We start from the raw sequence: 19,843 nt of genomic DNA, 5'->3' as shown, positions 1-19,843 counted from the left end.
CTGATTGGGACCCTTGTCACAGGGAAGTGATACAGCAACACCTTGTCTGTGAAACACTCTTCGTGTCCAGATGACCGACATCTAGAGCCTGGCTCCCTGGCAGTTACTTGTGTATCTTGTAGAAGAGTCTCCCGGGCATTTCAGAACCAAGAAAAACATTTACAATCTACGGAAAGCCTAACCACATGGACACATACCATAGCTAATGCGACGGAAATTATACCATATGTACCAAGAGAACGTTTCTAAATAAATATGTCCCCTTCTTGTGTATTTTTTTACCTTTTTTCTGGTTGCTAAAACAATTAGTCTTCCAGTACATCTGGCAATTTACATGCAATTACCCAGGATGCTTTGCATGGCTACTTAGGCCACTCTAGGTATCAGAAGTAACATGTTCAACTGAGGTGTAATCAGCATTCCTTCCTACACAGACTCCACCTGCCAGCACCCCACACGAAATGAGAGAGCAGTGAGGACTAACAGACTTTACCCAGGGCAATGGGATGAGCCTAGAAGGGTCCTGGAAAGACTGAGGTACCTGCCTCCCTCAATGAGTATCCTTCCCCAAAAGAAAGAGCCGTTCTAACAGAGGCCCTATCTCCTGCATGGACATTTGGTGCAGGGCCAGACTTAACCAAGATGCCTGCCTAGCTACTTTCTGGGTCCAAGCATGGGGAGGGGCAGGGAAGGAGTTTTAAAGGGAGTCTTGATGTTCAAGGGTTGGGAACCTTACCCTTTCCAAAATTAGCAGAAGGGGTGAGAAGTTAAGAGCTCAGCCTCTAAAATCCTGAAGCAAAAGGAAGGGACACTGTGAAGTCCACAGCCCCCCTCCCTTGCCTGTCTGACAGCTGGTCTGGTGAAGAGGGTGTGCTCGGAGAGGGAAGGTTCCTCAGCGCTCAGCACCAGGAGCCAACTGCCCAGCTCACTGGCTGAGCCACCACCTCTATGCTGGATTTGTCAGCCTTCCCCCAGGAACATGGTGAGTCAGGGGTTAGGTTATAAGAACCATAAACATATCCAGTTTAACTTTAAAAAATTGCTATTTAAGAACCTAAGATTTTTAAAAGCTGAAAAATAACTGCCTGTCAGCTGGCTTTGGAAGGGTTGTTTGCTGCAAACTTTACTGTCTGCCCTGGAGATGGAGATGGCCCAGGTGAGGCGAGCCTGTCCTTGTCAGCGTTGCTCCCGGCAGCCCCAGACTAGCACTCGGGGCAAGCTGCTATTTGGGAAGCACCAAATGCAAGCCCATCAGTGGGAAGCCCATAGGAACCCACACTGGAGACAGGAGATCTGGGCTGACTGGCCCTAACTCCTTTACTTTACCATTTCCTGGAGGGCCTCCAGGAGACGGATGCTCGTGGGTACCCTGCCTGAGCTACTTTCTGAACCGAAAAAAGCACTGGATTCTACGCCCAGGATCACAGCTGGGCCTGTACTTCACAGGCAACCTGAGGAAAGGCACCTAGATTTTTCTTTTTCTTTGGCACCTTGTGCTGTATAAAAAGATAGTACAAAATTATACCTCGGAAAAGCAACCAATCTTTCAAACCACTAATTCAGCCTCTCCTCTGGGCCATACCTGAGGTTATGATTCCCTGAGGTTTCACGGCCACACTTCCCAGCCCTGATGCTTGGCGTGGGGTAGGCAGGGAAGAAGCCTTTCTGTTGGACAAGGCTCCTTGCTTCAATGACTACCTGCTTGACAACAGCATTCTGGAAGGAAACTTCCAGATAAAGGAAACTTCTGGTATCCAACAAAGATGGGACAGGGAGTCATCACAGGAAACTTGGCTGTCTTGCCCTCCCAAACTCCTAGGGTCTGACCCTGAACAAGACAGCCTTGAGGCCTCACCGTACAACACTGGGTCTGAAAGCCGAGAAGGGGACCGGTGCAGGGAAAAGGTCTGCAGGTAGGGACCCTACTCCTTCAGACACAGACTTGCAAAGAGCTCTCACTACAGAACTGTTTCAGGGAGCAGAGCTGAAGGGAACAGAGTTTAGAAAGAAGGCACAAGACACTCAGGCTGACTTCCCAGATGTCGAAAGTCACTTCAGAGAGCTCTACGTACTGTTTCTCACATGCCCACAGGGAGCTCAGAGAGGCAGGGTTCCTCGGGGCTGCACCCCGCCCCTGAGGAGGCCTCTGGGCACTTACCAGGAAGCGGACATCGTCAAAGCCATTCAGAAGCAACTTGCTCTCATACTGCTGCAGCCCCACCGCCTCCAGCCACTCCCCGACGCTCTGCTCCAGCGTCCGCGAACCTGACGAGAGAGGAATCGGCAGACGCTTGAAAAGGGAAAAACCATTAAGGCGGTAGCAGCGGCACTCAGAGGAAGACAGGTGGCACTGCCACATCATAGTCATTACCATAAAGCAGCCAGACTATGTATAAGAGACCAGAGAGCAGAGGACCCGCAGCTCCTCTTCCGGGTGCAGGCCAAGGGCAGGACAGCCTGGGCTGCACACACACCCACCCCCTCTGTCCGAGCTGCTCCAGGGCCACAGTGGCACATGCACGGTCTCTGCCCACAGATCGGGGGGACTCCGTGTCAGCGTTCACACTGAGGTATTTCAGGAAGTCTGTTCCCACGGGCACTAGAGGGGCTCAGGGGCTCCTCTCATCCATGCAACTTCTGGAGCCCCCGTGGGGCTGTGGGCGAGGGGCAAGTCCTGCAACCTGGCAGCACACACTGGTCAGGAGAGCACACACATCTTCATGCAGCTGAGGGGCACAGGCACACAGCGAGGGCTCCGAGGGCCAAGCGGTGGCGGCGGCCGTTCACAGGGACCCGGCACATGCAACGCAAGCAGCACAGAACCCGGCAGTGGGGAGAAAAGAGACTTTTACTTGTTTTGCCCCAGCAGTCCCGGAATAAGCACACCATGGCCACCAGCCCTTTGTGCTCAGAGGCTCAAGGCAGAGGGGCCAGGGTGGCGCATGGGCCAGGGGCCCGGGGTTGGGCTCAGGTGTGGCTCGGCTGTGACGGTGACATGGCACTCCTTTGGGCTGCGTGGCCAGCGGAGGCCAGGAGCCCAGTCCCCAGCTAGACTCTGGCTGCTGGCGAGCGGGGCGTCTCCCACGCCAGGACGCTGTCTGAAGGGCTGCCTTCCCAGGCCGGGCTCTTTTGCTGGGGCTGGGCATTCATTTTCCTCTCCTGATAGTGGCTGCTCCTGTGACTCGCCTGCCTGCTCAGGTGGAAAGCCGGCAGGCAGATCCAGTCCTTGGCTAAAGACGACAAAACCCAGCCCAGATGAAAGAAAGGAAGCAGTCCTCTGTCAGCTGAGCTGTGGCAGCTTAAGTCTATTCATGTTCGGCGCCGTCCTCTGTTCAGCTGAGTGATAAAGACAGCAACTGTCCTCCCTGGGTCTCCCGATCTTGATGTTCTCCTCTGAGGGCAAGTGGGGAAGGGACGACATGTATCTGCTCTGCTCACGGCGGACAGGGGCGTGTGGTGGGGTGGGGAGGAACCGAGTTCAGCCCTCCCTACAGACCTGAGCTGAGCACCTAAACCCCACCTGCTTCTCCAGTTTTCCTGGGTAAGAACGGATGAAAGAAGGGAAAAAGAGCAAGGAAGGAAGAAGAACCAACTATGAAAACATCACCTCCAGAGAACTCTTGACACGGTGAAAGTCATTCTGTTGTTCCTGGCACTTTCTGCCCTTCGAGGCAGGCCAAGGCCTGGTTATCTGGGAGCCTCTGGCAACCCACTGTCCTAGGCTCCCCTTCCTCTGTCCTCTGCAGAACAGCTGGTGGTCTGGGACCCGGCGGCCTCCCGATGCACGCTGCAGCAGCCCTCCGAGACGCTGGGTGCCCTGCCCTTGAGTGGGGCTGTCTGCTCCAGGGAACCTAGGCGGCAGGCTCTTGTGTGTCTATGAAGTCAAGTGTCCCCGGCTGCTGATTCATTCCTGCTTGTAATCCCCCAGCCAGGCAGCTGTGGTCCTGCTGCCGTGGATGTGTGCCCTCATAGAATGGCAGCAGAGTGCTTTGTCTGGAGGCTCCTGGGCTCCACACTGCCTGCTGCCGGCCCCACAGCCCTCGCTCGCTCTCATAATGTCTGGCCCTCCCCCTCTCCCCTCCCTATCACCCTCCTCCCTTCCACGCTCAAGAAAATACATCAGGGATCGGACATCGGAGCAGAAGCTGCTGCTGCCGCCACCAAGAGAGAAGGACACGGCAGCACAAGCACCAGAGCAAAATGACAGGTTCCTCAGCATCTCATGTCGGCTGACACACATGCGTATGAAAGGCGGAGATGGGGGAGACTCTACCTGCAGCTCAAGGGGCTGGAAACAGCTTATCGGGGGGAGAAGGCACATTCCTACAGTTTGGGCCAATAGCTTCTAGGACAGCCAGAGAAGGGGACAGAGGAAAGACACGGCCCTGAGGGCACAGCCCACAGGTGAAGTGACCCCCCTACCCCACTCACCATGTAAGAAAGAGTGTGCCTCCCTGCCAAGAGGAAAAGCCATGGGGTATCACAAAAACGGCAATGAAATAAAGATGTTACACCTAATAGTCCTCAGGTGAGCGAGCGTACTCAACAACTTGGCAAGAGACTTCTCTTGGGGCCTCTCGGAGCCCAAGGGAGAAGCACCAGGCCCAGAGCAGGCTCCTTACAACCTAGAGGAGGACATGGGAGGGGAGGCGCCAAGGTAAAGGACCAAAGCCCAAGTACAGCTGTGAAGACAGTGAAGGGAACATGTAGAAACAAAGACCCTGGGACCACAGGTCACCTCTAAACATGCTGGGGGGTACCTACAGCTCAACAGGCTGTAGATGGCCCTGGCGAAGAAGGGGGCTCTGTGTGCAGGGAGGTCAGGCCCCGGAAGGAGCCTGCATTGAACGGCTACTCAACAGCTAAAAGGCTGGCTTTAGCAAAAGAAAGCAAGTGATCTCTTTTGCTGCTCCACACAGAAGCCTTTGTTGAAAGCAGCCAGGGGGCCTGGGTCAGGAGGAAGGCATCCCTTCCTGGGACTCCTGACAGCAGAATGAGTTGTGAAACCTGTCTGTTGGGGATTTGGGTAACTAGGTCCATTGCTGGCAGCTGAGGTCCCCAAGGCCCAAGACAAGAATAAGACTCCAGTTCCTCTTAGGGTCTCATCCTTCAGGACATGTCCTCTGCAAAACCAGTCACACTGAGCAATCCTATGCTTGTTAATGGCTTCCTGCTGGAAGGCCTGCTCCTCTTCTTCCCAGGCTGGCAACCCCAGAGCCCAGGCCTCTTCTAGATCCAGAAATCTAAGGAAAATCTGGACCCTGCTACTGACCATTCAAAATAAATAAGAATTCTGTTCTGGTCTGAGCTGAAGGCTAATGCTCTCTGAGGTCCTGGGGAAAGCCTCTTCCTGACTCATCTGGTAGAAGACAGAGTTCATGGGCAGACAGTTCTACTCTCTCCATGCTTCCTGGCCTGGTAGCAGTACACACACAGTGGGCCAGGACTCTGCAGTTTGGGTGGATGCACCCTCTGTTCAGGTAGCTGTTCTTTTGTGCCTGCCCTGGACTCTCCTAAGGGGCTAGATGGAGGATAGCTCAACTCCACAGTGCTAAAACAGGACCATTGGTTGCGATCCAATGATGTAGGCAGGTAGCCAGACCAGCTCTCACCACTCATATGGGTTTGCAGGGGTAAGAACTGCTGAGTGGGACCCACGGGGCAAGGAAAGAGCTCAGTGTCACCATCTCCGAGAGGGGCTCTTCCAGAAATGTGTTTTTCAGAGGTGCTGCCCCATCCCCTGATTTATCAAAGTTGAGAGGTAATGGCCTACTCTGACCCAAACTCTCAAGCACATGCATTCCTGGACATACAGGGGTACAGGGAAGCAGAAAGCAGCTTCAACTGAACTGAATGCTATCTACTCCGTTCCTGGCTGCACCCAAAGCACAGCTTGGAAAACAGGCAACGGTGTTTGTCTCAGTACTGAACATCTATTCCCAACAAACACTTGACTCTTGATAAAGCCCGCATGCTACAACAGAGTGTGAGGTTGTTTGCCTGAGCATGGGGAAACAGAGCCACAAACTCTTAGCCAGCAGAGCAACTTCTGCAGACCCCAGCATGATCCAAGACCAACAGAGACAGACCAAACCCAGCTGGGCCCTCTTTGCTAGGAACCAGGGAAAGAAGGCTGCTGGAGGGAAGAGGCTCCAGGAATCCCAGGTGGAAAAGTGGTAGAGGGAGACAAGCCAGGGGAGCAGATGCCCCTTTCCTTTAGGTTTTTCAGTACGATTAAGTAATTATTTCATAGACAAAAACCAAGCAGATCTACTGTCTACCTGTTCTGCTCAAGTATTTGTATAGAGTACTCATTCCCAACAAATCCATGAGGCAGGTACTCTTATTCAAATGTTGAAGATAGAGAATTGGGGGCTTAGGGAGACTAAGTGACTTGCCCAAGACCTGTATATAACCTATGCTCTTTCCACAAGCACTGATGTGAGTACTTGTCCCCATCCCTCAGACTTCCTGACAGGGCCAGAGGAATGAGAGGGGTCACAGGTCAATCCTGGATGAAGCCTCCTGAGTGAGCAGGGAATACCATCCCTTCAGTTAGAGAGGCATTTCCTCAATGATAGGGAGAAGCCAGGCCCCATGAAGCTGCTCTCAGGAGGGAGCAGGGTGGTCTACAGATGCTTAGGGATAAGGTATGAGATTTGCTCTAGCTAAGAGGCACCTTTAGAAAGGTCACCTCACCTGAGAAAATAACACAACCACAATTCCATTATCAAAGAAAACAGCTCAGATATGGGCTCTCTAGCTGCCTGCTTAAAACAAAGGAAAATGAGGCAGGCCTCACCCCATAGGGCTTTGAAAAGAAAACAATGCCCAGAGTAGCAGTGATTTGGAGTAAAAATGATGAATGACTAAATACATGTAAAAATGAAGAAAAAGACAAGGAGGAGCGGCAAAGCCACTTCCTCTGGGTGATACAGGCTAACAGTCTGAGCCCACTGATCCAACCCAACACTGCCACTGCCATGGAGCAGGCAAACGAGAGCCACTTTCTCATGAAGGGCTAGTGCCAGAGCTGTCTGGGAAGCTGGAGAGACCAACACTGAGGTACACTCCAATATGGGCCAACTGGAAAAAGCCTATATTTACAGAAATAATTATGGATAAGTGACAACCTTTAGAGAGAGAGAGAGAGAGAGAGAGAGAGAGACAGAGAAACTTTCCTAAAAGGCCCGCCAAAAATGCAATTTCCCCTCCAGTATGTAAAAAGTGTCATAGCCCTAAAGTAACAGCTCAATAGGCCATATAGACACATGAGATTCTGAACTGCAAGAGCACGATTCGGGGCTGAGGCTGACCTCTCTCTCACACACCAAATGTCTGTCTTCGGAGTCAGAGGAAAACCCAAGCCAGAAAAGAGTCAAAGGTCTGTATTCCATGGCAAGAACGGCTGCTTGGTACAATACCTGAGATCTTCTGCCGTTCCTGAGAAAAGTCAATTCCTTCTCCAATAGAGCTCATGATTTTCTCAATCTGAAACAGAAGAGGAACAAAGAGAGGCTGTCAGGTTCAGGTTAAACATTGCCAGCTCACCATCAGCGCCTGGGGCGGGGGTGGGAGGGTGGGGAAGCCCTCCAGGTCTCTTCCAGGGAATTCCAAGGTCCAGCACCAACCTGCAAGGGATCAGAACTCTGCCGCACAGATCAAGGCTGTTCTGTGACCACAGCCTAATGGGGGTGGGGGGTGGGGGTGAAAGACACGCTCCGAAGAGAGGAAGTGGGAAACAACCTGTGCTCAGCTGCTAGAAATGCCAGAGAATCTTCCTTCCAAGGCATTTATGTATCATTCCTTGCAGCAGTTCCCCCAGCCCAGCAGAGACAGGGCACTGGGGCCAACAGCAGGCTAGACCTGGCACATTTCACTGGTCACACCAGAACTTAAATTCCATGAGTAGAGACTTCGCCAACTTGGTCTCGTGCAACACCCCCAGTGCCTAGAGCAGTGCCTGGCAAAATCCTAAGGATTCAACATATAACTGATATTGCCTGACTGCTGGCTCTGAGGTCTGACAATTTTGAGATCTGGGACCAGCAGAGAACCTGAACACAGGAACCTCTTAGAAGTCAAAGGGAGGTAGGCATGATTTTTTGTTCCCTGAAGGTACAGACACGTATCCTTCCTCTGGATCGCAGCAGAGAGAGCTGGTCTCGAAGTATCCAATGTCTCCGGCATTGCCCCCTGTGTGGACCACCTGTTCCAGCCATCTGGCTTTGGTCACCCTGAGCCAGATCCAAGACCCCCCACTCCAGGAAATCTGGCCAGGGGCAGGACAGGGCAGTAACAAGGAGGCCACCTTCTTTTCCTCTCCTCCCCCTCTTTTGGGTTTGCTGTGATAATGAGCTCATTTGTAGCTTTTTTTCCAAAAAAAAAAAAAAAAGAAAAAGAAATGAGAACCTTTTGTACCAGAACTTGGATGCTTTTTCCCTCAAGTGTAAGTAAGGAGCCTGGGTCTGACAATCAAAACAAACAAACAAACAAAAAACCCAACAACTTTCCAGCCAGCCTCCAGCTGGCAGATAAAGATGGCGCATTTGACACCTAGCAGAAGAGCACAGAACAAGCACCATTGTTCCCTTTGCAGCTGGGAGCTGAGGCTATTTTCCTCCAGCCACAGAAATGACTGCCGACCCAGCAGTCACCTGATGGCCTGTTGACAGGCATGGTGAACTCTATCCCTGAGCTCAGCAAGAGCCAAGAGAAACACAACACATCTGACCTGTGGAGCACAGGGAGGTGTGCCTCTGCTTACTGGCCCCACAGTGCAGAGGCTGGCAGAGAAATGGGCGGTACCACAGCAGGTCTGCCCAGTCCCTGGAAGATAATGCCCTCCTCCTTCCCTTCCTACTGTATCACTTTCTTTGGCCTCCCCTGCCCCCATTTCAAGAGCTGCCTCCTTCAACGGACAGCATGGTGCAATGTCCACCCATGTGGACAGGCAAGTATGTTCACCCTTTCCCAGCCTCAGTTAAATCTACATTAACAGGAATGGGTCTTGCCTCCGGTAAGTGGTTGTTGTATGGATTAAAAGTAGCATCTGGCCAAAGACCTGGCTTAGTAGATACCCAGTAAAAGGCTCATTTGTTTTCCACTTCCCTTCTGTTTTTCTCAGAACTCTAATCTAGTAAGACCTTGTTATTTTTTTAAATGTTTTTACTTGTATGTTTTGACAAGTCCTACATCTATATGTTCAAAGTTCAAAAGGTACAAAGGTTATTCAGAGAAAAACCTCCCTATCTTTATCTCCCAGCTGTCTAGCTCTCCTCTCTGTAGAAACTGGTATAACTAGTTTCTTAAGTATGCTTCCAGATGACTGTTGCAGTCACATGTAAGTAAACATATAAAGATATTCTACTACTCCCATACTAAGAGGAGGTCTATATATGCTGTTCTGCATCTTGTTCTCTAATAATACATTGGAATTCTTTCCACAGTTCATAAGAACATCCTTTTTTTTTTTTTTTTTTTAATGGATAAGGTACGTCTTCCAGTGTGTGGCTATTTATTTAACCAGTCCCTTGGTGGGCACATGTGTAGTCTCCAATCTTTTCGATTCTCAACAGTGCCATGACTATTCTGTACACATTTGTAGAAGAAACACATGCAAGTGTATCTGTAGGATAAATCCTAGTTTCTCTCTTGACAGTTCTTCCAGGCACAAAATCTGGAATTCGCAGCAGGGACCCCACAAGTCATATAATCTCAACTCCAACTCCATGTCTAATTTTTGCTAAAGGCCTTCTAGAGATGGGACACTTGTTATCTCTCATCAGTTTGTCCTATTTGCAGAAAGTGCCAAATTTGTAACATCTGTCTTTTTACAGATTCAAACTTTTTTTTATCCAACTTCAACCCACTGGTCTGGTTATTCCCCTACAGCACCTCCTCTTTCACAGGGAAGGCTTAGGGATATTGGTAGACAGCTTTTAGTTTTACAGACCAAGATGCTCCCCCACCCAGAGGCTGCACTGAAAAGCCTGGGTTACTCAGATCACAGAACCCTCCACACTGGGCAAAGAGCAGGTACTCTGTAGATATCTGCTGATGTGCCTTCCTTGCCCTTTTCTATATTTATAGGTGAAAATTAGGGTTCTCGGAGGGCACTTGGGTGGCTCAGTCAGTTGGGTATCCATCTCTAGATTTCAGCTCAGGTCATGATCTCAGGGTCTGGAGAAATTGAGCTCCAAATCTGGCTCCACAGGGAGTCTGCTTCCCCTCCCTCTTTCCTTTGCTCCTCCCCGCCTGCTTGTGCTCTCTCTCAAATAAATAAATAAATCTTAAAAAAAAAAAAAAGTACGGTGGTCCAGGTGAGAAAACTTTTTCCTACATGGTAGTGGGGAGGGGATGATGGGTCCTTATCCCTGGAATGGCTCCACCAGGCTATGGATCCCTCTTTCAGGCTAAAGAGGGTGTAGGTGGGAGGATCACCACTGCAAGAACCATGAGGGTTAGAAGAAAGCATGTTTTACTTGCCCTTTTACTCCCTCGGCTTGGCTCTTCTTAAATAGGCAACCTACTCAATGAATGAAACAAGTAGGATGGGGGGAGTTTCCACTTACTTAGAGCCAGTAGTGAAAAAGCTGTTTTCCCAAGGCCATGCAGAGTGTCAAGGGAGAAAGAGTTGAAATGGAGGATGATCCCAAGTAGCTTTTCATATAAAGTCATGTCACCTACAGTACATATTTCATTGTCCTCATAATCACCTGACATCCAAAGCACCTGCAGACCTAACCAATCAATGCCTCCTGGCCCATGAGATTTTGCCAAAGGGCCTTTTGAAATCACAATGAACAGAACACCCGGCTGCTTCTTTGCTCTGTTCCTTCCTGCCTGCCTGCCCCAGGAGTCACTCTCACACCAACTACAAAGGGTTAGGGACAGCCCACGTTTCCACAGCCTACCCCCTGGCGGGGGTATGCAGGACACTCACAACTGTTTCATTGAAACTGTACATTATGCTTTGTTGTCCTGTGAACTGTAGTAGCTAAGTCAAACTGAGAAGATTCTAGTTTATAGAGGAACTAGGAGTACTCAGCAACTTATTGACAGTTTATAACCAAGTACCCCTTCCTGCCTTGGTGGAGACACAGGCCTAGGAGGAATATTGGTAGTGAAGGGGTCCTATTTGGGCAGAGACTGGCAGATGCCCACCCAGACACTAGAAGCACTGAGCTGTCTGGGGCTGTGATCCTATCCAGCCCCTCAGTCTGGGCTGGGGACACAGGGAGAAGCTGCACCTCATTTTCTGTCTCTGCCATATCCTCCATGGCCTAGAACCAGTAGAGACAGAATATGGTCACTTCAGTCTAGACAAAGAGGAGCTGTCACAGAAAAGAGATTCCATTCTGATCTATATGCTTTGTGTAGTTTCACCATTTAGGCTTGAGTTTAAAACCAATCTGATTAGGCTGTTTTCCCAGAAATGTTCTGCATCTCAAGGAAGAAAGAGGCAGGTGGAATATCATGGAAAGGCACAGTTCAATGTTCTCTTTACTGTTATGTTGGGGGAGAGATAGACAATGCCCACGCTTTAATATTGCACTTCACATAAGCTCTATAGGGAACTTGTTTGTGTTTGGTAAGGTAATGCCTGAAATTTATCACCATGATGGATGCATGTATTTTAAAAATGCTTGGAAATATTCCATTTCAGAATGCATTCAGGATCAGACTCTTCCCTCCCACCCCCACTAGGGATGTATAATCATATTCCCCATGTGGCTGAAAAATAAGAACAAACACTAGAGATACTGCTGTTCAGGTCTGCTGACATGTGCTTGTTTAGAACACAGGATCCTGGGTGCTCAAAAGCTGGCAATGGGAGGTGATATTCTATACACAGATAAAGAGGTCTCCATACCCTATCACTATGCCCTGGCTTCCAGGAACAAGTCAGATTATACTAGTCTTTTTATTGGCTATCAGAAGTGAGGGGAGGGAGAAGACAGCTGTTGGGGATAGAAATACTTCTCCAGGCACAGGAAGTCCACAGGAGGACCACAAGCCTTGGTGCAACTTGGTGCCAAGGCCTATGTGAAACCTCCCTTCCGGAAGGTGGTACAAGTTAGAAGCAATGGCTATACTCAGGGGCTCCCATTTGTGCCATAGTCAAATATCAGGACAGCAGCAATTAGTCTGGTCAACATACCCGTAAGTTTGGGGCTAATGTAGAGGAGAAAGGGAGAGGAATCGCCTTTTTCCTATCTTCCTTTGGGACAAATGGGAACACAAAGGGAGGGGTTTCTGAGATTCACCAGCCACATTTGGCTCCTGATGTCAGACATTCCCTCCCAACCCTCTTTCTGCTGCCTGGGTAGTTCTCAGCTCCCTGTGACTCTCCTACCAGTTGGAAAATATGTACTAGTCCCCTTGGGCCTGTACCACCAGAGCTGGAGACTCCTTCTACCTCTCCTTCTGTGCCCCAATGTTTAATATATTATTGGCTCAGGAACACACTCTTGTTTGCACTGTTACTTCCCTGATTAACTGTTCTATGATGTGTCCCAGAGACACATAGACTATAGAATCACTAATGGTAAGGACTCGCATACTGTCTCTTTTAGATTCCACATGGGGCCATGCACAGAGAGCACTGGCCCGCTGGAGGTGGCCGGTGACAAAGAACAGCTACACTGTTAAATGCCCACGTCAGGGTAGTCACCTCACTATTAGAGTAGGAAGGGAGAGGCAGCCGACACTTCTGGACCCCAGCCTCGATTCTCCAACTTCCCTGCCTTCATGTTTCTCTTTCTCCAACTTCCCCAGGTTGCTGGCACAGCAATCTCACACCCTCCAACTACCAGCTGGCCCTTTCCCTCAAAAGTCCTGCAGAGCCTCAACTCACTGCCAAGCAAACGTATTATCCCATTTTTCAGGTGAGGGAATTGGAGCTTTACTCTGCGGGCAGACTCCCAAACTCCTCATGGATGGCACAGCTCTCACTTCTGCTAAGTGCCATCAGTGGCTGAGCCTGCTCCCCCGGTGAGCTCGAGCTCCCCGAGCTGGGGTACCCAGGGGGGCAGGCCCTCTCCTCCGGCCAGATGGCCTTGCTTGGACAGCGCTCCCCATTCCCAGGAGCACAGGGCTAAGGAACTGAGCCTTAACCATCTCCATCTCTCTGGCTGCTGTGTCCGTGCCATCAGGTGACTGCTGACGTGCAAGTTGGCTGGCTCACTCGTCCAGCTGGGCAAGGAGCCCTAAAGATTGCTGACAGCTGCACTCCTGGGCCCAGAAACCACATAAGAATTCATCACCATCTCTGTCTTATTGCCTCTCAGCAGCAGACAGACTTGCGGCCTAGAGTGGGCTTTGATTCCACATTTGAAAAAGGGTCACTGACCAGGGTCTGAGGTTACTCTTTTCCCTCTCGCCCCACCCCCAAGCAAATTACACACGGCCTCGGGAAAGACAGAGATGGATTGAAGTAAATTATTTGTCCTGATTTTCTAACCTTGCCAACTGCTTTTAGGAGAGGGAGGCAGGAGAGGATGGGGGAGGAGAGAAGAGGGCAGGGAATGAATAAAAGTCTGCCAACAGACACAGGGCCGCCTTTTGAGGCAGGGAGGAGGCAGAGGTTGTGGTGGCAGCTCCGCTAACAATGAGAGACTTCTTTTCCGCAGAGCACATTGTTAGTGGAGGCTTTATTTGTCTCATCTCAGGGGGGCACACAGATTGCTGCTGTATTTATGGTTGTACCCCTACCCACACCTCCACTTGAATCCCCTTTACATTGTTACCTTCCTTCTCAATACCTCACTTTTGACCAGGCTGGAAGACCACAGAGTGGTTCTGTTTCAGAAGTGTTTTATACTTGTGTTGCTGACCGTCTCACATTAAAGCCGGTGTGCACTTGCCCCAGGCTAGGCTGGTAGAGATGGGAAAGCCAGAGACACTCCTGCTTCCCCACTGCACCTCAGTCCCCAAACCCTCTCTTCCTTCCTCATTCCTACCTTTCACACATCTCTTGGGATACTGACTGGGCCTTGCCCTCCAAACTAGCTCCCACTCCACTTCTTCCAGCACACTCCAGACCTGGCATCTTTGACAGGGAGGAAGACCTTATGGGCCAACAAGCCTTGCCAACGACCTTCTCATCCTAGAGCAGCCTGCTACTCAGGCATTCTTTAACTCAAAAGCCCCAAGAAGCTGCTGAAAGAAGAATAAAGTTGGGAGACCTAGATTCCAATTAACTTTATTATTGCTTGCCACATAACTCTGGGTTATGTGCCAAATACTGGCTTTAATAAATGGGATGAGAATCTGAAAGATTAATGAGGATTATGTGTCTGAGTTCTCTTCTAATCTACTTTCTATCCAAGAGGAGGCTTATATTCAGGGAGTGGGGACGAACGAGGAGGAAGTACACACACCTGAGAGACGCTGCAGTTCTCTCACACACCAGGCAACCAGCTTTGAGGACCTTCCTTGTTTTTTCTTTCACTATCACCAAGTAACTAACCTTCCCTTGCTCCCATTCTTCCATAATCGAATTTCATGATTGCACGCAGGCTGCACTGTCAGCCTGGCTATTGATTAAACCAGCCCAAGGAAAACACTAAATTTCCATTCAGAATGGATTTCCTCCCTAATGTGGCATGGGAAAGGGTCCTACAACCACCGGCTCCTCAGATTCTGCAGGGGGAACATCTGGCTCATAATATGAAGGGAGTCAGATGTAAAACTTGGGAGCACCAAATGACATACACTTAAGATGTTAAAAAAAAATCATATATATTTAATACACTACCCATACCCATCAGCTGCCCTAGATTTTCGGCAAATCTGCAGATTTTTCTGTCTCTGATGCTACAAAATAGGAAGAAGTTAGATAAATTAAGTTGACAGAATTCTCAAAATTCATTTTAAAGCACTAGTTAAAATCCTTCAGATAAGCCTGTTAAAAAACAAAATTCAACTGAGCAAATTTAAAGGTCTAATTGGCTTTACTAAATGATTCATGAATCGAGCAGCATCCCATCTAGCAAGTAGATGAGAGCTCCAAAGAGCTACAGGAAGGGAAAGGATTTTAAAGACAGGACGAGGAAGTCAAAAAACAGAAAAAAGGATTATTTCAGGTAAGGTCACCTTCTTTGGGGGACCAAAGGGTCTTGACAGGTAGATTACCTTGTCTTTCTTTGGGGAATGTCATAGGTTAGCTTATTGGTGCTGACCAGAAAAATTCCAGACTGATCCATTAAGAGTACATTTCTAAGGAGGTTCAAAGTGCAATTAGGTTAGGTTAATGAAGCCCCGGTCTATGGGCAGCCTGGGTGGCGCAGAAGTTTAGCGCCTGCCTTCAGCCCAGGGTGTGATCCTGGAGACCTGGGATCGAGTCCCATGTCGGGCTCCCTGCATGGAGCCTACTTCTCCCTCTGCCTGTGTGTCTCTGCCTCTCTCTCTGTCTCTGTCTCTCATGAATAAATAAATAAGATTTAAAAAAAAAAAAAAGCCCCAGTCTGGTGACCTGGCCCAATGGGTGCCATTTTGGGCCTGCCTGTGGTTTTGTTTTTAACAAGCCTTACACAAAAGCACACACACTGCATTGATTCCATTTATAAAGTTCTAGAACAGGGAGAAATAATCTATGGAGATGGAAAAATTTCAGAAGAGTAGTTGTTGGGGGTAAGGGAGTGGTAAGGAGTACCTGGGAAGGGGCATGAGGGACTTTCTGGGTTTATGGCAATATTCTGCATCTTGGTAGGAATTTGGGCCACACAAAGATAGGTATCTATCAAAACTCAGGGAATGGTAGAGTTAAGACTTGCGCATTTCACTCTGTATACATTTTACTGCCTCTCCCCCAAACCCTATGAACAAGTATCTCTCAAACTCTAGTTAGTGGTACACATGGTTAAACTGTTTAGGGGTGAAATGTATGACGTCTGTAAGTTACTCTAAAGTGCATAAAAAAAATAGGCAATTTTAAGTGGACTGGGGGATGGGTTGATATGAGATAAAACAAGTATAGTAAATTGCAATTGTAGAATCTAGGCTCCGGGTGCTGGATATACAGGTATTCACTATTTGAGTCTCTTTCAAGTTTATGCAAGTTCAAAATTTTTCAGAATAAAAGACTGGGAAAAAAATTTCTTTCAGGATCACATCTTTTAGAGAACAATAAATTTTAAGATCAACACTGATGTGAGTTTCATCATTTGTAATGAACTCCACTCAACATGCTAATAAGCAGAGACATTGCCCAGCAGGCAAAGGAAACAAACAGAAAGGAATGTGGGAAAGCTGACTTTACCATTATTCCGTGTCACCAGGCTTTCAGGGTGAAGGGCTCTCAGCACAGCTTCTCTGTTGTGGTGTGGCTTTCTCTATTCTGGAACCCAGGCTAACCCCAGTCTTGACTGTCTGAAAGCTCAATTATCAGTGTTCCCAAGGATGAGAGCAAACCTTGGGAAACCGGTTCATATTAATCTGACTCAAAAAGACCCTGATCCCTCCATCGTTGACTTACATCGGCATGATAAGTAGTACATTAGAATACTCAGCTAAGAGAACGCACTTGTATCCTCTATGGCCTGAATCAATAAAATGAGATCAAATCCGCCCTCAGAACACTGACAGGACAAGGGAAACGGGGGTGGATTGTGTTGAGAGCTTACTTACTAGATGATCCCTTTCCTACTTTGGGAGGTCGTCTTTCCTGAAAATCGAATTCGGGTGCTCACAGTAAGGTATCCTTCTCCTTGGAAAGTGTTTTTTTTTTTTTTTTTTTTTAAGATTTTATTTATTTATTCATGAGAGACACACAGAAAGAGGCAGAGACATAGAGGGAGAAGCAGGCTCCTTGCAGGGAGCCCAATGTGGGACTTGATCCCTGGACCCAGGATCACTCCCTGAGCCGCAAAGGTAGATGCTTAACCGCTGAGCCATCCAGGCGTCCCTGGAAAGTACTTTTGATCAACATTACCACAGGGGCCTTCTAGGGTTGTTAGGTCCCAGGGCCAGGTTCTGTCAGTGGGGGCACTCTGCTCTGAGCATTGACTGAGTACCCTGCCAGTGGTTTGCTTCATCCTCACAGTCAGCCCAGGGTAGAGCTCTCATTCTGCCCACTTTACAGAAGAGGAAACCAAATATTTAGAGAAGTTAAAGAACACCCATGGTCAGAGTTCTAGAAATACAGAACCAGTGCCCAACTCATTATCTTTCTAGCTCATGCTGTCCAGCTTACTTAAGGCTTAGCTTCTGCTCTATTAAAGCTCAGGGCACAATTTCAAATACATGGACTGGGAAACACTAAATGGGGTTTGCACGGTGGAGGAAAGAACCAGGACTTTGGAATAAAAAAAATTTTGAAGATCCTCTTAAAATCAGTGGCAGAACCTTAAGTCATTTAACTTCAATTTCCTCTTCCATTAAGTGTGGAAAAATTCCTCATATATGGGATCACTGCCACGAGCAAACTACTTGACCCCTCTTCAAGCCTCGGTTTCTTCAAAGACAACATGAAGATATCAGCACAGGGCCGCTTCACAGTTGTGGGACATTGTACAAGAAGTCTGGTTCCCAGGGGGAGCTGTGATGAGGAGTTCATTTATTATGATACTTGAGCAAGCTCCGCACTCTCTAAAAGAAATGGGGTCCTTGTGTGATTCATTCTTTCCCATCCTGTAGGTGAAGACAAGCTTCTTGCTACTATAAGCACAGAAAATGGGATTGCTCCTTCTCCAAAGGCAATGTCTGTCTGCCCCTGTTACTGGGAAGCTTTGGTGTCCTTGTCCTGGGGCCATAGCAGAAACTACCAAGGAGCATTGTAAAATTAAGTCCTTGGAAAAAATAGGGTTGAGCCTAAGAGTCATTTAGATTCCACTCTGGAACCCACTTGGCCAGATGTAAGGATTGCTTACATTGAGATATGTCTGTGGATCTTATAAAAGCACAGATGCCAGGCAAACAGCCCAGACAGTCCTACTCTGTTGCTCATTTCAGTTTATAAAGATTAGAAGGGGTTTGCACTCATGATTCACATTCATCTGGTTCCAAAATAAGCAGAAGTCTACCTTAAAAACAAGTTAATCAAAACCTAGGTTCCTCTGTTTTGTTTTGTTAAAAAAAAAAAAAAAAAAAGAAGGGACAAACCAGAGGGAAAGGGCTTCCTTCTGGCAGAAAATGTTTAGAATGTGCTGTGTGAACAATAGCTCACTTCCTGGACACTCAGCTGGAGGCTGCTTCTCCATTCAGGACAAAACGTTTCATGTGAGGGAGGTGCCGCTTTTCTATAAGGGAGCTCTTTGGCAAGAACATGGAGGACCCAAGACAACACTGGAAAGAGGAGAGGGAGGGAGAGGAAGCAGGGTCTCAACTCAGCCTGGCAGAGGTAGAGGTGAGGTCTAGAGGCCATGGTGCTGCCGGCATGCCCTGTGCCTTTGAGGAAGCTGGCCCCCGCAGGGCAGGGTCAGCAGGCAGTAAAGACAGGCAGATTGTGGAATTAGCAGGGCCATCTGCAACAGAACTAATGACATCTACCTCCCAGGTCCGTTAATGACCTCTACCTTGCTGACTGAAATGCAGACTGACTATTCCCCTCAGTAAACTCATGCCCACATTCCCAGCCCGCAGGATTCTCCTGAGTGCACCTGCAGGTCTTCTGCTTCTACCCACTGGGTGTAACACTTACCAAGGATCAGTTGGGATCTTTTCCTAAACTGTTTAGGACGGTTGTATATTTGTTGATGAAAACAGAAAATTTAATTAAACGTTACATAAATGATGGAATGAGCACAGAAATAGCAGTTTCTGTGACAATCAAGTGGAAGCTTTGAAGAGACCCAACAATAGAATCATTTTTAAAAATATGCTCTTGGATTAGGCATCGTTGGAGAAATAAACTATAAAACATTCTAAAAGGATTCTATACTCCAATTGTTTCATAAATGGCTAAATTCTTGCTTTACTTTTAAGAAATTTGAGCTGGAGGTATTAACCAGTGATGTTTTAGGAGTGTGATTCATGGAACAGAGTAGACAGAGAACTCCAAATTAGCAGGTCAACAGGGGAAGAAAAGTCTCCAGCTCCACATCAAAACATGGGGACTCCCACCTATCCGTTTTGGGTTAAATTAAAATGTTTGTATTCTCTTTAAAAGTGACTTCCTCCTTTAACAGAGTTTTGTAATTACTCCCGTCCCAAGTCTCCACGTAGAAAGCCTCTGTGGGGAGCCAGCAGCAGTGCCCGATAAACACTAGCGCATCATGGATACTGGGAGCCCAGACACACCGTAATTCACAAACTGCTTTCATTATCAAATTAGTCTAAACTACCAGAGACCCAGAACCCCTGGCTCCTTCTTCCTGAAAAGCCTCTCCACTGAGGGCTGGTAAACAAACCCAGGTGAATCCCAGTGTACTCTTAGCCCTTCCTTCTTCCTCACTGCAGTTCCTGTTTGCACAATGCCTTATGCCTTCACTAATCACTGCCAGGGGCCAGGGCCAACCAGCTAGGGCCGTGTGAGTTACAGATCAAAGGCAATAGCAAGTCATGGCCTCTTACATTCTATCAACTCAGAGGCTACCTTAGGCAAGTCAAATTTCCAGCCACCATTCACTTGCACACAGCACTTGGTAACAGGAACTCCTGGCAGCCCAGATCTCAAACTGGGAGCTCTGAGACAGAGAGTCACCAGCCTAACTAAAATCCTTCCCCTCCACATGGTAGCCTTTACCTACCCTGAGTCTTCCAAGTCTTTTACATGTTTTCTGAAGCTCAAGGGCATCCAAGGTCACCCTACAGTAAAAGCCTGAGCTAGGAACTAGTCTGTGCTCTGCCCTACCCATCAGGGAGTCCAAAAAACTATGGGAATGGCATCCTTATATCCCCC

The 19,843-nt window shown here is 48.5% G+C and overlaps 1 protein-coding gene across 5 annotated transcripts in view; it reads right to left on the bottom strand.

The window, feature by feature from the left end:
- Positions 1 to 19,843, bottom strand: part of ANKS1A (ankyrin repeat and sterile alpha motif domain containing 1A) — a 179,935-nt gene that overhangs the window by 22,109 nt on the left and 137,983 nt on the right. For 4 of the 5 annotated variants that reach the window (XM_055329712.1, XM_055329713.1, XM_055329715.1 and 1 more), the window contains 2 exons: positions 7,425 to 7,491; positions 2,159 to 2,265 (listed from right to left, as the gene is read on the bottom strand). In XM_055329712.1, the coding sequence (XP_055185687.1) occupies positions 2,159 to 2,265; positions 7,425 to 7,491 (174 nt within the window). Of the gene's footprint in view, positions 1 to 2,158; positions 2,266 to 7,424; positions 7,492 to 10,574; positions 10,653 to 19,843 lie in introns of those variants that run through there. The other variant, XM_055329716.1, reaches the window with a different exon arrangement.

The sequence above is a fragment of the Nyctereutes procyonoides genome, unplaced genomic scaffold (genome assembly GCF_905146905.1).
Source record: "Nyctereutes procyonoides isolate TBG_1078 unplaced genomic scaffold, NYPRO_anot_genome, whole genome shotgun sequence".
Classification (NCBI taxonomy): domain Eukaryota; kingdom Metazoa; phylum Chordata; class Mammalia; order Carnivora; family Canidae; genus Nyctereutes; species Nyctereutes procyonoides.
This window is presented reverse-complemented; position numbering and strand designations above follow the sequence as displayed.